This window comes from Erpetoichthys calabaricus, chromosome 10, assembly GCF_900747795.2.
Source record: "Erpetoichthys calabaricus chromosome 10, fErpCal1.3, whole genome shotgun sequence".
NCBI lineage: Eukaryota > Metazoa > Chordata > Cladistia > Polypteriformes > Polypteridae > Erpetoichthys > Erpetoichthys calabaricus.
In genome coordinates, this window is record NC_041403.2 from 52859411 (window position 1) to 52877804 (window position 18394).

Here is an 18394-nt window from a genome sequence, read left to right on the forward strand (position 1 = left end):
ATGAGGTTAAAACGTCAAAAGGATGCAGTCTTTAAAAAACAGATGACAATCCCCGGTGCTTCTTCTCTGTTAGCGTCTCACCTGCGGGCTCTGCAACAGGCGAGACACTCTTAATGCAGCTGACCTTCTCTACACCGTCCTGCTTCAGCTGTTTGGCTCGCCTGTTCAGCTCACTGTTCAGCTACACGCGAGCCTGCACTCGCTCGCTTGCTCTCCCGCACCGACTTCCTGCCTGCCTGCCTGCCTGCGCTCTCTCTCCTCTCTTTTCTTTTGCTTCTTCTCCCCCTTAACCATCTCGCGCTTCTCTATATATGCGGGGAGGACATGGCAGCTTCAGCCCATCAGCCACAGGAACAATCATGGATGTGGGCAGTTTCCCACCTGTGCACTTAAGTGAGAAACGCAGACACCGCAGATCGCGGCTCGCAACTGCTACCACGCCCCCTCGCTAAGCCGCGAGCTATACCCACAGCCTGGCTCGTTACGCGAGCCAATGCTCGCATTTAGATCTGAATATTTCGCTCATACTTTCCTCGTATTTTGAATTTCTCGTATACAGAGGTGATCATATCTCGAGGTTCCACTGTATTTGTTTGATATACATACACAAATGTATATAAAAACAAACACACATATTTTATACATACGTTTGTGTTACAGTATGTTCAGATTGATTGTCCAGTAATTTTAGACCTGTGGACAGAATCTGTCCCTTTATCTAAGAATACTGGTGTGAGTACCAAGAGTCAATATCTTTTGCTAGAAGGAAGAAGTGAGAAATATGACTGTGCAGGACGGCTAAGGACTCTACTATGGATGATGTTAGATGCTGCTAGAACGTCCAAGATTAAAAATATTCTGGTATAAGTACAGTACACTATACATTATAACATGAAGGAGACAGTGTTGTGCTTTGAAATTTAAAAGACAAAATTTTAACTGAATGCGCTTTTCAAGTGGAAGCCAATTTAAATGGCATAAAACCAGGGTTATGCTTGAATGCATCTTATTATAAAGTAAAAAAAGGCACAGCTGAATTCTGCACCACTTGAAAAATTATATAGGGTTCTTTTTGGCAGACCACTTTATAAAGCATTACAATAATCAATGAGAGTGAATAAAAACACTGATTAGTATTTTAACAGCAGTGAAACCAAGATAAGGACAAGTTCAAGTGATGCTCCCTAAATGGAAGTAAGCAATTTTAAAACTTTACTTGTGCATTAAAACAGATCTAAGTGAAACACCATACCTACGCACAAAGGAGGTAGAATTGATATTACCCATAATTACAGTAAATCATCAGATAAGGTTTTCACATTTTTACCTGCTCCTACATATAACTCAGTATTGTCCAAATTTAAATGCAACACTTAAGTGGATTCAAAAGCAAAATTCATTGAAACAATCAGAAATCATATTAATCACTATATAAGGCTCAACGTTATCTACATAAATATGCCATCATAAACTTGCATATGAATAACAATCCCTAGAGGAAGTATATATACAAAAAAAAAAAAAAAAAGATAGGGCCAAATTTTGAGCCTTGAGATATGCCAAAGCAAGGAAGTATAGTTACAGATTTACATTATTCACAGCCATATACTGACCAAGATTTGACAAGTACGAGGTAAACCATTTCAGAGTGGTGCCAGATATTCCTACACAAGATTCCAAGTGATGCAGCAAAATCTAATGATTAATGGTGTTGAATGCAGCCGAGAGATCCGGCAAAAGCAGAAGAGAACAAAATCCACTATCACAGTTCAACAGCAGATTATTCAGTGCTTAGACTTAAGGGGGTTCAGGGCTAAGAGGCTTTTGAAATCCACACTGCAGTTGCCCGACAAAACAGTTGGTTGACAAGTGTTATAATTGATCTGCAATGCAATGCATTTTTCCAAATCTTTAGAAAGGAAATGAAGATTAGGGCCAGGATGATAAATAACAAAATCAGAAATATTTGTTTATTTTAGGCAATGGCAATAACACTCAGTTTAGAAACTGTCAAGGACAATCCAAGATGCAATTAAGAAATTAGCGAAATGAAGATAGTGGAATACATACATAAATCCTTGTCAGAATTTTTTTTTTTTTTAAACCTAAAAGTAAACGACCCCCAAGAGCCTATTGCTATGATAAAGTTATGAAATAAGAATTATTTTCTTACTGTTGAGAAGAATCCTCTGTGTTTTATAATTATATAACATGTCCGTGTGATGATGCGTTTCAGCCTCAAGCTACTGACTGCATCCTAGGAGCCTCCGGAACCAGTTACCCCTAGTAACGTAGCCGAGGGATGAGCTAGCAGATGAGGACACAACACACATATAGCAAGTGGAAGGTGTATAAGTGCTCCAGTGCTTTTATTACAAACAGTCAAAACTAAGCAGTACTCCAAAGTGTGGTACAATTTTCTTAAAACAAATAAATAATCCATAGAATTAAAAGGTGCTGGCGGAGGTTACAAACAAGCCATAAATAAATTTATTGAATCAAAGTTAAATACACAGGCAGGAAACTGTCATTTAAAATCAAGTCTGCGGTGCTTCCCTTTTAAAACTTTAGTCTCTTCCTGATTGGGCCCTGCAACACGGAGAAATGTCCATTCAACAGCCGTAGACAACATTTTATACCAGCCCATGTCCCCAACGCCAATTCCACGGCATTCCATGGGGAGCCGTCAAGCCCTGCTCTGTTCGCACCACTGCCAATACCTGGCTCCTCCCTCACGAGAGCATGTTGTCCTCCCACCGCTGCCAATCGCAGGCTCCTCCCAACGACAGCACAACCTGAGCACAATAACCACTCCTGCTACCTGGTTGCTTCAACCCGCTCCAAAGTGCCAGCCATACGCTCCTTCCCTGGGGCTCACCTTCCAGTCTGCCTGCTTCCTCCCATCTGCACTGGCTCTCTCTCACACACCCGCCGATTCTGTCCATTCCTCGCTTTAACCTCTGTTGTTCTATCTTCCTTTCTGCTTCTTTGCTTGATTCTCCCCTCCTCCTGTCCGATGCAGGCTCCTTTATCCTCCGATTCCTAACTGGGTACGGGTGCGAGAAGCCGCTCCTTCTGCAGCATCATCAAGGTGTCTGACTGAACTGGCTGTCTCCACACATGGAAGCAGTGCAGTGAGCCAGTTCCCCAATTACCCGCAGAGCAAAATACACTCATGCACACCTGCACCTGACTGGAGCCTGCACCTTCTTGGGGCACAATTATTCATTTAAAACAGGCTACTAATTTCCCTGCCGTGGACCCACTATTCCACCGTCTGTACAAGGTGATTCCCAACTAATATTCAGCTTTAAATCTGTTTTATTTATCCTTTGGTCAAAACTGACACAAATAATGAACACTCATCATAGATTAAGAGCTGCTGCCTTATTTTCAAATTATGTTGTGTTTTTGAGTGGGAAGCCCAATGGTACAGTGATTAACACTGCTGCCTCATGGAAGTAGTGCTATCCTTTCAGTTTTAAATTTAACTACAGTATACTTGCACCACTTCACTCCTGTCACACCCTCTCCCAATTTCACTTTCTTTGTAGAAGATTCTAAAGAAATCTAATATGCTCTTAGGAGACATCAACAAGTTAATATTTACTTTATAGGATCTCCTCTATAGCGTAAGAGGTTAAATCACTCTTTCTAAAGTTCATTTACATTATTCATTTTCAAAAATACAATGACTGAATGTAAAGCTCATACCGGTCAAGACGGATTTTCTTCCGTGCATTAGCTTCACGATATCTTCGTATACCATCCTGTGGAACATTAAACAGTTTTAGGTTTTGAAGATACAGTACATACTGTACACACAAAGCAGAAACCCAATATAACACATAAGGCTCACACTGTTGGTTACTCTGGTGTAATGTAAAAAAATTTGACAGATCTCCTTTTCTGCAACACAAAAGAAAAACAAGACCAGCAGTATATGTACAATAGATAATGCAAATTTTATTCACCAAATTGTGGCATTATGTAATACATACGAGTGCTTTTCTTGATGGCCTCTGAAGACATTAATAAGAAATTCTATTAAATAACCATTAATGGTAGATAGGTATGTTCAATTTGTGTAAAGTTGACTGCCCCATAAAAGACAGCATCATACATGCAGGCAAAAGCATTTGAATTAGTGAGACAGGTACCAAGAGAGTGTATGTGTGTATATATATATATATTATATATATATATATATGCAGAAAAATTTCAGAAGGAGAATGGAAAAGTACAAGAAGATGTTGTTGACTTAAGGTATCAAAATAATCTGAGTTAGATGCTCCAGCAAGAACACATCAAAAACAAGCCACCCTGCTGGAGAATTCAGTCACAACAAAGTGTTGGTGTACTAAAAGTTTGCAATCACACACAAAACAGGTCTTTGATGAAACAGGCTAAAAACACTGATGCATATTTTATGAGAGTATGACAATGGCTACAGCCAGTAAATTAACAACTCAGTACAACAGTAGAGCAGCAAGAGGAATGTAAGAATGTATGTCTTGGGACCCTGTCACAGAAGGCATATGGTTGATAACAGCCTCCAACATGTAAAAATGTATGGTGTATTTTCATGGATAGTGCAACATTTAAATGTCAAAGGATATGTGACCAAAATTTCATGATCTGGTTCATATATTTAAGGAAGGGTGAACAAACACATCTGTGAAATGCATTTTCTGAAAGTTAATGATTCATGCCACAAGGCTAAGAAAGTCCTGAATCACTCCAGAACAAAGTGTCCATCTTTGAATGTTGGTCACTCCACTTATCTAATCATAAATCAAATCAGCATCTCTAGAATGAGATGAAATAGATTACTCCAATTAGGGATCAATTAGGTAATTTATCATAAGTATGAGGCCTACTAAACTTAAACTGGGACAGTTTTCCAGTGGCACTCTTTCAAATAGTATTGCATCCATGGAAATCATGAAACTCTAAAGGCTGATCAGGCTACTCTATTTACAAATTTAAGACAAGTAGCTCAGTGCACATCTAAAATATGTAACTTTTCCTTTACACCAGTATAACCATATAAAAGTGCAGTACAGAAATCTCAGAGAATGAGTTTAAATACATAACTGTTTAAAACTTAAAATAAGTTTGAACTGCAGCAGTGCTTATGCTAAACAGGAGGTGGCAGAAAGTGTGGTCAAGTAGCTTTGTATTTTAAACAAAGAGACTGCTGGCTTAATCTTTGCTTGGAGCTAGTCATTTTTTGAATACTCTACCCAAAAATTACTATTTTTTAAATATTACTCACCCCATTTACTTTGTAGTGGTAGCCAAGGAAAATTTTTAATCTCATGTTTTCTTAGAATGGGATTGACAGCCAGCCGACTTGTAAAAAAGAAAAAATATGGTACTCATGTTGCAGAAGCCATTTTTTCTTTAAAAAAAAAAAAAAAAAAACAAACAGTTGCTAGCTCAAAACAAAAATTTTTTTTTCAAAAATATTATTAAATGGTCACTTTCTGAATTCTCAGCATGTATGTAAACAGTAAACTCAAAGACTCAGGAGTACCATTTTGTCTTGAACACCTGCCTTACCCTGTTATTCTTTAGTCAAGAGTGCGGTCTTCAATTCAGAATCTCCCTCTCATGTGACTACAATTTACATTGACACTGAGAACTGGTTATGTGACACAAGTAACACAGATTTCTTTTTTTATATCAAATGTTTTTCACAGCATTGGTCACCTATCAATCCCAAATCTCTCTTATGCACTTTCTTCAGAAAAACAGGAGATTAAACTTTTTTTTTTGGACACCCCATTAAGTACGTGGGGTGGAGTATTCCCTTAGTGTGCCCATGCTCAATCTGAATGTAAGTAAACAGTAGTAGTACTTGTAAAGATGCCTTAGGATGATCAATTCAGACAGAGACTTAATCACCAAGTTTCTACTTGTTTACCCTATACAGTATGAACATAACTAGAGCCCTATATGTTAAACAGCTAACAAAGTAGATAAGATTGATTAGAAATGTTTAGTTCGCAGTATCAATGATCATAATGTCAGTACTCTTAAAGTTAAATTGAAATCTTTCAAACAAAAAAAATCTGCAGTGATTCCTAAATATTTTATAACCAAAAAAATATTCTACTCAAAAATATACCCTGGACAAAAGTTAAACTCACTTACCTATTAAATCTTTCAGTCTACAAGAAAGTGTTAGGATTTGAAAACATCTAATCTTTGAAATAAGCTATAAACAAACAATTAGGTAATTCAGTATTTTGCAGCGTTAGGAACACTCTTGAAGGGCTCTAATTATCATAGACATCTGCATTTACATTGATTTACCAAAAAATAATTATTACCATAGGCTCTGGTTTGATTCGAGGTAAACTCCGAGGCTGTCCATCATCTAGTACTACAAAGTTCAAGAAAGCACTATTTATGTGTCTCAAAGGCTTTCCACTTTGATATGCTTCTGCGCACACACCCACTTCCATGCTGCAAATTAAAAGATACTTCAGTATCTGTCCAAAATGTTTCAAATTCTTTACTAAAAGATTACAAGAAATGAAGTTACAAAACTGAGCTTCCTAAGGCCATATTCACTGAACTATGTTTATTATTAAAGCTTATAAAATTGATAACCTTTTCTGATCAGGATAATCTATTTAATACCAATTAGAAGACAAGGAAAACAACTAAAGAGCATGCAGGTTATTTCAGATATTTTATTTAAAAATAAGGAAACCATATGAAAGAATAAAGGTTATATTAACAGATCAATTGTGAAAATCTCAAATAAGGATTCTTCCATGAAATGTAACTTGAACAATTCCAACCAAGCTTTTCTATTTTTCTAATACATGAAAAATTAGTATTCTCTCTTAAATGATCACACGACATTGTACAGTTTAGACAGTATCAAATATGAGAAGAAATATCTACTTGGCCAAGTGCAAGTCTGAGCTGTGTGTTTAAAAAAAAAAAAAAAGTAAATAGAAGTGAACTTTAACACATGCTTTACTAATAATACTATGCATTTTATCAGCTAGCTGCCATAAGACCCGAGCTCCAGTAACTCATTTTCTTATAGCAATTATAACTAAAAAAGTTTACAAAATGTGTTAAACATGCTGCAAGTAAATCTGACTAGATTTTTAACTCCTTAAAAGATATTATTTTAGGAATTACATTTTCTTTAAACACTAGTTAAGCCTATTACCAGATTGTTTTCGGATTACAATTGTGAAGAAGTATAGCCAATGCATACTGAAATGTATAGGAATGCAAAAACATTTTCCAGTTAATGGGGTTTTAAAGTACAAAACTGGTCCACATACCTGGGTGGGGGGAAAAAAAAAAAAAAAAAAAAAAATCGATGATAAATTGTACAAGGTATAACCTGGCAGAGAAAAAAAGTCCAAACACAATTTTTCATGCATGGATTTGATTACAACAGGTTATCTTAATTTTGTAAGAACACTGAAATTTTCAGCTGGGGACTTTAATTAACCAGAAATTATTTAAAGGGAAATTAAAATGCATCCGGGGGAGAGATTCCCCACTGGCATCAGAGGCAAATAAACACCAACAGGTGTGATAGTGGAGTATGATTTCAAACAACCTTTGCCAAACACACAATGGGGCATCCATATGACTTTCCAATCTTTTAAACAAACCTACCTGTTTTTAAATGAATTGTTGACAATAGCTTTCAGGAGCAAACGATCCCCTACTTCTGAAGGGCCCCGAAAGTGAAACATATCAATTGTCCTCAGAGTGGGATATGCATTGCACAGGCGGCTGTTTTTGGGAAATAAATGTAAAAGCATAGAAAAAAAAAATAAGATAGAAGGAAACCTTATGGAATACTGTGAACTAAAATCAGCTAAAATACGTCCTCTAAATAGCATTACAAACTTGCAATTTCACTAATATTCCTTATAGATCATTTTTTAGTTTATACAAGGTTACTAATGGGACTATTTTGGAAGAATCTTGCAAACAGAGTGCCATCTGGTGGATAATAGCAAAGGCTAAAACTAAAAATGGTCAGAATTAATGAAGCCTGACTTTACTGCTAGGGCATTAATGTTTATTTTATGCAATGATGGTAGATATAAAAGAGAAACATTTATTGACTGAGGAAGGGACAGTATTTAATATACTAACATATTATATACAACACCTGAAGGATTTCCCTCAATACATATATCTGATCAACCAATTAATATCACTCATAACAAAACACACATAGTACCCACTCTTTTAAAAATGATCTATGTGAACTCAAAAATAAATTTTTCACGAGATGAGGCAGGCAGAACAAATGCTACATTGCTAATAACGGCTCATACCAGTTCTAGGAAACTGCCTCCTTCTCAAGTTTAAAAAAAAAAAAAAAAAAAAAAAGTCCAGGTTACAACTCGCTTTTAATATCTTCAGAATTTGCAACTGGCTTACCATCTCTACCAAAACACCACTTCCTTAATCTAGGATCCCCTCTGACCATTAAGACACCAAAATTAATTTAAACCAAACCATCTCTTTGCAACTTCTCAAATCCTCCAAATTATACTGGATGTGTGACTTAACTTTGCTTGCAGTCTCAAAAGAAACTGTGACAGCTTCTTGTGCAAGTTTCTAAAAATTTTTCCTTGAAATTGATATCATACATTTACCCAAAATAAATTTTAGTTCTCAAAATGCATAGTCCACAAACAAAAATGCATGCAACCCATCTTTCACTGAATCTCAATTTTTTTTTTTTAATACATGCAAGCTGCCTTGGACCCAGAAAAAAATTTCCCAAGAATTTACTAGTTGTTGTAAACCTCCGCTAGATGAAAACATGTAAATGTAAGCCAGAGAAATGCTAGGTAAAGCATTTATATGAAGTATGTTTTAACACTTAAATGTGCAATGAAACAACACTCAGACTTGGATCCATCCATCCATTTTCCAACCCGCTGAATCTGAACACAGGGTCACGGGGGTCTGCTGGAGCCAATCCCATCCAACACAGGGCACAAGGCAGGACCCAATCCCGGGCAGGGTGCCAACCCACCGCAGGACACACACAAACACACCAAGCACACACTAGGGCCAATTTAGAATCGCCAATCCACCTAACCTGCATGTCTTTGGACTGTGGGAGGAAACCGGAGCGCCCGGAGGAAACCCACACAGACACGGGGAGAACATGCAAACTCCACGCAGGGAGGACCCGGGAAGTGAACCCAGGTCCCCAGGTCTCCCAACTGCGAGGCAGCAGCGCTACCCACTGCGCCACCATGCTGCCCCCTCAGACTTGGATGATGAAAGAAATTCTAGATTGATCATACAGAAGGATTTTGTTATTTAAGATTAGTTAAGGAAAAGTATGCAGAGATTGAGTGAATTGTAAAATAAGGGAGTTGCTTCCTGACCAAGACAAGAAGAAAACCGCCAAGCTCATTTACCAACAAACCCAAAAATGTATATCCAACATAGATAGCCCCTTTACCACCACTGAAAGGAGCAGTGCACTCCAGCAGCTATGAAGCAGTAGATATCTGATGAAAATCAGAATGCTTGATGCTTGGCAAATATCTTATGGAAACTTGGCTTAAAGTAGCTCTCTGCAATAGTAAAAAATGCAGTAAAATATGGTGTTGTATCAGTGCTGCTTCATACTGCATTCATCCATTTTTTTAGATTCCAATAAGCAGCATTTTGTCTCAAAATACAATTTTGTGACTAATGCAAACTTTGCTACTCCATCTCACCAATGCATCTTCATTTAGACATAAGGAGGTACCAGGTCTTCTGCCCTTTTTTATTATTTTGAAATACATTTTTTTATTTTTTATTATTTAGAATCAGTGGCCTTTACATAAGATGAAGCATCCCAAGGTAAAAGGATGATCCAATAAATGAATGGAACTTTTTATATTAAAAAAAAAAAAAAAAAAAGTTCTACTTCCAGAAACAAATGATAAAAAAAAAAGAAAAAAAAAAGATGTCAGGTAACTGACCAAACCACAATACCAATGTGAAGAATAAAAGAACAGCTTGTAAAATCAAGGCACTTGTACAACTAAGTGAAGCTACTAAAAATAATAAATATCATTGTACTTCCTTAAAGTTACAAGTTTGTAAGTGAAACTGGAAATGCACGTTGCTTTCAATTTGATTTTAAAATAAATTTTTAGCTAAGCATTACACCATGACTAGTTTTACTGTAGCTAAAATTGACTTATCTGATTAACAGCATTAGCTTTATGCAAACACATTTTTGCTGAATATTTTTAACCCAATATTAAAACACAAAAGTAGTCTGGTATGACTTACTATGGGTGGAGGTGTGCACTACAATGAACTGATGCCCTAACCAGGGTTGGTTCCTGCTTTGTGCCCAGTGCTTCCAGTATAGTGTCCAGCTTAACAACAATTGAATTGGACCAAGTATGCCCAGAAAATGGATGATGAATATTAGAAACTAAATTTGAAAAATGTAAACATGAATTGGGAATTCCACCGATATACAGAACAAAAAATATGCAGAGTTTTAATTTATGGTGAATAAATTCTGCATCAAAAGATTTCATTGTTTCAGTTATATTAGACTTGCATTACCTAATTTTGCTTAATTATTTCCATCTCTACAAAAATTACCTGGCAGCTATTGTGGCTACATTCTCCATCCATGCCATGATCTGTCCACCAAATGTATTCCCCTGATGATTGGCATGAGGTGGCAGTACAAGCTCCACACTTTCCACCCTTGTCTTTTCAGCTGGAACAGCATCTTTGTATTCTTGGCAGTCAGAACATTCTAAATAAAAGTTTAATACAAACATTTCAGACTTGTATGCAAGGCTTTTTAGTTAAGTATCCACTAACTCCTAGTACAGTAATCCCTCCTCCATCGCGGGGGTTGCGTTCCAGAGCCACCCGCGAAATACGAAAATCCACGAAGTAGAAACTATATGTTTATATGGTTATTTTTATATTGTCATGCTTGGGTCACAGATTTGCGCAGAAACACAGGAGGTTGTAGAGAGACAGGAGCTTTATTCAAACACTGCAAACAAACATTTGTCTCTTTTTCAAAAGTTTAAACTGTGCTCCATGACAAGACAGAGATGACAGTTCCGTCTCACAATTAAAAGAATGCAAACATATCTTCCTCTTCAAAGGAGTGCAGAGTCTGTCAGAGAGATAGAGGAAACAAGCAAACAAATCAATAGGGCTGTTTGGCTTTTAAGTATGCGAAGCACCGCAGCACAAAGCAGTTGAAGGCGGCAGCTCACACCCCCTCCGTCAGGAGCAGGGAGAGAGAGAGAGAGAGAGAGAGAGAGAGAGAGAGAGAGAGACAGACAAACAAAAATCAATACGTGCCCTTCGAGCTTTTAAGTATGCGAAGCACCGTGCAGCATGTCGCTTCACGAAGCAGCTGCACAAAAGGTAGCAACGTGAAGATAATCTTTCAGCATTTTTAGACGAGCGTCCGTATCGTCTAGGTGTGCAAACAGCCCCCCTGCTCAATCCCCCAACGTCAGGATCAGAGAAAGTCAGCGCGAGAGAAAAGTAAGTTGGGTAGCTTCTCAGCCATCTGCCAATATGTATGAAATCAACTGGGCAAACCAATTGAGGAAGCATGTACCAGAAATTAAAAGACCCATTGTCTGTAGAAATCCGCGAACCAGCAAAAAATCTGCGATATATATTTAAATATGCTTACATATAAAATCCGCGATAGAGTGAAGCCGCGAAAGGCGAAGCGCGATATAGCAAGGGATTACTGTACAGTAGAACCTTTTACAATCACAATCCTGATGTACAAATTGTTCAAATGGTATAACCAAAAATAAAACAGCCTGTTAATGGTTCAGTTGACCAAAACATTTTAAAAACAAGTTAGTTTCAGCCATTCACTCTAAGCAGCAAGTAACTCAATACAGAAACAGAAAACACTACATACACCACATGATGAAGAGCAGAATCACAGCGCATGCAACCACACAGGTTATTGGTTTTTTTTACCAGCTTCTCTCTCCCAGAGAATGGTATCTGTCACAAATATGCAAAAGTACCACAAAACTACATTAGGAGATTTTGCTGTTAACATGGAAATGAGGACAAGCAGCAAAATAATTCAGAATGGCATTCTCAGGCTTATTGATCTCTACATGGATTTAGCATTAAATTAGATAAAAGTGTGTACAAATAATTAACTTCCTTGGGTTCAAAATTCTATGCAATTATGGTAAACCCCGGGTTACACTCTGGATGACATGTTTTATATGTTAAGCCCAAATAACTCCAGGACAGTATTCAGCTGCCATCTTGTGGATGAAATAACATCATCCTACAAAACACATTAAAATTTCTATGCTTCTTGCCACTTTATGGCAACTAAGATAAGATTTATGAAGGGGCTGAGCCTCCTAAGAAAAACACAGTGGCAAACAAAGTCGTAAAGGCAGCTTTAGCAAAAAATTTGTATCATAGCTCAATTTGAGTGATAGTAATAACTATGTGACTTAGTCATCAGACATTGCCATGGATTTTGAAAATGATCGATACAGCACAGTACAACGGAACTGCCATGATATGCTCAGTGAACTCAGCTATGTGAAGATTTGTGATGCAACTGTACCTGCATGACAAAAAGGCAAAATGATTGTGATCAAGTAGAAGGACAAGATGCTAGCCTCTTAAGCACTGTTCATAATGTAGCAGCCGTCAATGTCTGTATCAGACAAAATGTGGAAGTCACTAAGCCGCCTTGTACCAGCCTACAACATCATAAGGGGCACGACAATCATGCAGATCATGCAATCCACCATCTTGTGTGCAAGAAACAGAAAAAACAGCACAAAGAAACATGCTTATACTGTCTTGATTGCAACAACAGGCTGTGAGTGGATGACTTGTTCAAAACATACCACATGAAGGACGTGTACTAAATCTGCATCAGCACAGAAACAGGTACTAAAGACTCCTTTCTTAATGTAATTATGTTGCTGTTTTGGTATTTACGTGTTCCTGTTACAGACAATCAAGTTTTTAGTTGTTGGAGAAAAAACAACAATTATGGCTTGTTTTTTCTGGAGTAAACATAACGCTAAAAGATATAATAATAATAAAAAAAAAAAAAGTGACAAAGGCACATTGGGGCACATAGCAATTGGAACTAAAGTTTAAGTCTAAGATCATACATCTATTTTATCATGAATTACTCTGATAGCATGATGTCATGACAATAAGAAACTCTAAATTATATCTGTTTTTGGAAGATGCCTGTGTAGTCTTCTATAGACAGACATTCTGTCCAGTTTACCATTATCATTTACTTAATAAATGTAGTTTCTGGATCTACATACCCTTTTATAAACTGACTTTTCCATGATCAAAACAGGAAGTTTTTTTTTATTTGGCCACATTTCTATCCAATAAATAGGACAGTCCCGTTTCAACCAAAAAACAAGCTAAACTTGGTTTTGCTGTATTCCTGTTAATGAGTACAATTCTTATTTATCTCCTTCAACCCCTCAATTGTTTATCTCATTCCAAAAATAATGTTACATATAACCTTGAGTGTAGCCTTCCCTAATAGCATGTAATGCAAAGCAAAATTTACTCAAGAATGGAAAACCAATCCATCCATAAAACATCACAAATATACATGCTTTTTTTTTACATTACAAATCAACCAAACACTTTTGGGATGAACAGGATGTGGTTTTGAGAATTATTAGTCTATGCTCTGTCTCCACAATAACAAGTTTTAGAAAGCAGTAATATGATTTACTTGTATTTAAAACATACTGATATAAAGAGCATCTTATTTTTATGCTTAGTAACTTGTTTCAGTCTAAAATGTACTGATTCATATTAAAAAAAAAAGGAAGATTTTAAAAGATGGTGTACAAAATTACATATTAGATTGTGATCATCATTATTATTTTGGTCTCATGACATCACCTGGGGCCTCATGTATAAACTGTGCATATGCACAAAAATGTTGCGTAAGCCCATTTCCTGGCACACTTTGAGATGTATAAAAACTTAACTTGGAGTAAAGCCGTGCACATTTTGAGGGTAGCCCCCCTACCTTGCGTATGCACTTTTCTGATCAGTTTTGCAAAAACTGGCGGCACCCAGTGTCAAAGCAGTGTTACGGTTTCTGTGTCATTTACCTTTTTTCATATTTGCATCAATGACGCAGGATTTATTAATTGAATATCATTCACAAATTTAATTCACTTGATTGTAATCATTCTGTAACAATATGATAACAGTTTGGCCATTCCATGCACTAACTCCCATGGCCTCTTTTGCCTTGTTAGATGTCGGAAATGGAAGAATCAGAAGAGAGGGCGTATTTATTAATGATGATGACTGATTTCTAAGTCGATTTCGATTTTCCTCTTGTAGCTGTGTGCTGAACTGGAGCCAGCTTTACAAAGATAGACTTTGAGGAACTGTGCTCTACGTACTCCTTTGAAAGTTTTCTTCACTCTCGGATTTTTAGGCACAGGAGCTTTTACAATGTGAACTTGCTGACCAATCGTTTATTTAAAAAAACATCACTGAGTTGCTCCATGCCAACTGTTACTCAGATAGATGAGATTTTCTTACACTGTGGTTGAACTGCAAAACATCAAAGAGCAATTTGCATCAATGTCTGGTTTTTAAAATGTAATCTGAACAGTCAGCTGCATGCATCAGAAAAAGAATACACCAAAAGAATGAGCTGGCATTACATCATACACAGCTAAAGAACCTATAAAAACGTCAGCACTGTACAATCGCATGTGCTTTTTCCAACTAGTTCGGCAAAAGGCAAGCAGTTCTTTTAAAGATAGTGAGTCACCTCAAATAGCCATGTAAAGAGGTGTTGCTTGGCGCCAATGCTACACTATAAAGGTGCCTTCATATTTGCTTATGTAACTAGAATGCATTTTGCTTATGTAACTAGAATGCTGCTCTATAGTCCACAGAAAATGTGTCGTGGGCTTGCCCATACCCGAAGAGATTTGGTATGTTTAACCTGACCTACCAAATGATCACCCAAATCTGACAGCATCACAGCTTCATTTGAATGTAGTCAAGCAGAATGTAAAAAACAGGTAACCAGATGTAGCAATTATTCTTTAACCAATTCATTTAAATTGTGGTCAATATCACATAGTGCAGACCTTATATTCCTTAGTTCATTGGCCACATCTCTTACAACATCCACTATTGTAATTTGTGACTCCAGAACAACGTCCCGTCAGCACACAGCCAGATGGTCGCCAAGCAATTTCTGAGGCAGAGGTGGGTGGGGTGTGTGTGTGTTGCCAGCGCCCAAAGACGTGCTCGGCACAGCAGCACCATAATGGCCTGAGCACTGCACGGGGGTCAGCTTTTGTAATATTGTCTGAAACAGAACAAGCTGATGGTGGGCCGAGTCTAATTTTCACGTCAACTTTGATAACTGACCAATTCTTTATTTCGGGAACTGAGCGACTTTCTGAAATTGACCTTTCGAGTGTCTCCACCATGCTTCATCACTCCATAACTTCCTCTTCTTGCTTATGCCACTGCTTAAGCCAACAAATAGTACATTTTTCCTTGCCTATACTTCAGATTCACCGAAATTTTTTTCCCCCACGTGATTTTGCCATTGTCTTCACAAAACATCGAACTAAAGATATTTATATTGATTTACATATTAAAATATGCAAAACTCCAAAAGGAGCCGGGGTGGGGATGTAGGCGCGTGCACATGCGTTAAATTTTACATTCATTGGGATTTGTAAAGGTAAAGTGCAAATACACAGTGTTATCTATCTGGATTTTTTTGCATGTATACATATTTCTGTTTTTGTCAGTACGCCATGTTTTAGTGTGAATTCTACGCATGACGTTATGCATTAGGCCCCTGATCTCCATCTATAAAATGAAGCTGCGGTACAAATGTGAAATGAAAGTGATATAAACTTCAGAACAGAGATTCCCTGTGAAGCTCATTTCCATGGAATTTCCAGACACTGCAGTTATAATCCTCACCTCTTCCCACTGCTGGAAAAGTAATTTTATAGTTGCTTTCGGCTTTTTGAATGGCTTTCTTGGAAACTTTGCTCAGAAGGATACCCTAATTCTACACAAGCTAATGTTCATACCATGTTTTCTACAATTCTTTGCAAAGATTTCACTCAGCTTCAAGTATTGTTAAATGCATTTTATCCTTCCATGACCAGTTCTATTCATTATGTTTATCAGGAATTTACTTAGCATATACAGTATGTTGTCTTCAAGATGTTAGCAGTGCAAATAGACTTCCTAAAACCAAGTGCATTTAGTTTTAACTCATACAGTGAAGAAAAAACAAAAACAAAAAAACACACTCACATGAAGCAAATAGTTGCACTATAGTGTTTTAACTTGTTTGTTACAGAAAATAAATTTGAACTATTTTCAAAACTTATGTGAAAGAACATTATGTGCAAAAGAAACACTTACCATTAAGGATGGTGCCACTGCTCAGTAAATCTTTCATGATTTCTGCATGAATTAATCTCATCCTCCTTCGTTCAGCAGCTATACTGTATTCTAACTGCTCTTCTTGAGTTTTTGGAATAATTTGCTTGAGCTGTACCTGAACAAATATTTTAAACTGGCAAATGAGCATTTCCTTTAATTTACTACATATAGTTCAATCACTGCCCACATTAAAACAAATACTCATCTCCAAGCTTTTTTTTTTTTTTTTTTTTTTTAAAAAAAACAAAACACACACTGAAATTTTTACACAAACCCTTTTCACCCTGGTCAATCAAGGACTTCATTTTGATATTGATTTTTACATGGAGTGTGTAAAGCAATTTATATAAATAAAACTGCATACAATAGAAATTGTATATAAGAGAAAAATAAACAAGACATTAACATACAAGTAATCGGATTAAAACCTTGCTCAAATATAATTTTAAATGTCTCTTTATATATATATATATATATATATATAAGCTATTTGACGCCCATCATTTACAAGATAGTAACATTTAATCAAAATTGTTAATTCCGGTAACTAACCACAAATAAAAAAATACAACTGCTTTTGATGGCTTCAGTTTCATTATGTTTAATCATGCAAATGTTCTTACAAATATTTACAGCTCAGCAAGCAACCAATGTGACAGCAAGTAATTTACCTTCCCTGAATCAGTGCGTCTTGCCACAAATGTAGCAAAAGCCTTGCAAATTCTCCATTGCTTTCCACTGAACAGGTCCTCACAGCTCACTAGAATCCCAACCTGTTTACAAAGATTGCAACATTAAGAGAGTGTATTTAAATACTTTCCATCTTAGTTTCAACTGGTCTCAACTTTAAATTTATAAGAAAATAATTTTAACACCTGCCACCAGATGGCACCAGAAACTGACAAATACAAGATTTGACTCCCTGGTTTCAAAAGCAAATAAGGCTGATCAAGCATCCTACAATATACTACAAATACAAGGATTATAAATTTTAACTAATTAAAAAGTTGCTTCACTCAGCATTGAAACTGTACAAACTGAGATGTGTATCAGGCAATCGTCAAAAGTATGCAGAAGGTGTATGCTCCCAATCATCCCATAAGTATTGATGAAAGTTCCATGGGTTACAAGAGAAAGCTTTCGTGAATACATCGTATCAAAATGGCCACAATTTGGTATCAGGTTTTACATGCTATGTGAAGCAAGCTCTGGGCACATTTGGAACTCAATATGTTACACTGGTAGCGGGGCCAAATGGAGAAGCAAGTATAGTCAATACAATCAAGTGGATCGAAAATTTTCGGCATATCTTCAAACTGTGTTTGAGTGTTGGTGACTGTTTCAAAACGTATCACACAGCAGGTGTACCAAATCTGCATCAGTACAGCAGTGGACAATTGACATACCATTCCTACTGGGATTATGTTAATGGTTTGGTATTTACAAATTTCTGTTGCACATATTTTTTGTTGTTGGAAAAAAAATTGTTTTTTCTCCCAGTAAACACAACACTGAGGAGGTTAATCAGTGATATAATCTCTATGAAAATTTACTTTATTGCAAAAAATAGCATTAGTGCCAGATTCCTCATACAGTATGTTCCTACATACATTGTGAAAATATATATGGGACTGTATGCACAAACAGTGAAATATACTTAAACAATTACATTTAGAAAAATCTCACTTACTGATTCTGATAAATACTAAAATTCTATGGGGCCCATCTAACAAAGGATCACCCAGAGCTAAGATTAGAAAATTTTCTGATATGCATTTTATGTACCAGAAAAAAAATCTTTCATAGTCATACTACAGTGACTGTTGAGAAAACTGAAACACATTTGCACAATTTAAAAAATGTGGGATGAACTGGTGCATCTGTTTATCCTTATTAGGTA

The 18394-nt window shown here is 36.7% G+C and overlaps 1 protein-coding gene across 4 annotated transcripts in view; it reads right to left on the reverse strand.

Annotated features, from left to right (window-relative positions):
- Positions 1–18394, reverse strand: part of LOC114659023 (acyl-coenzyme A thioesterase 11-like) — a 62317-nt gene that overhangs the window by 11675 nt on the left and 32248 nt on the right. For all 4 annotated transcript variants that reach the window (XR_003717495.2, XR_003717497.2, XR_007936115.1 and 1 more), the window contains exons 5-10: positions 17166–17267; positions 16474–16609; positions 10633–10792; positions 7660–7779; positions 6339–6474; positions 3715–3770 (exon numbers count right to left, since the gene is read on the reverse strand). Coding sequence is in view for 1 of the 4 variants with exons in the window: in XM_028811213.2 (XP_028667046.1) it covers positions 3715–3770; positions 6339–6474; positions 7660–7779; positions 10633–10792; positions 16474–16609; positions 17166–17267 (710 nt within the window). In the remaining 3 variants the exon portion in view is untranslated. The remainder of the gene's footprint in view (positions 1–3714; positions 3771–6338; positions 6475–7659; positions 7780–10632; positions 10793–16473; positions 16610–17165; positions 17268–18394) is intronic.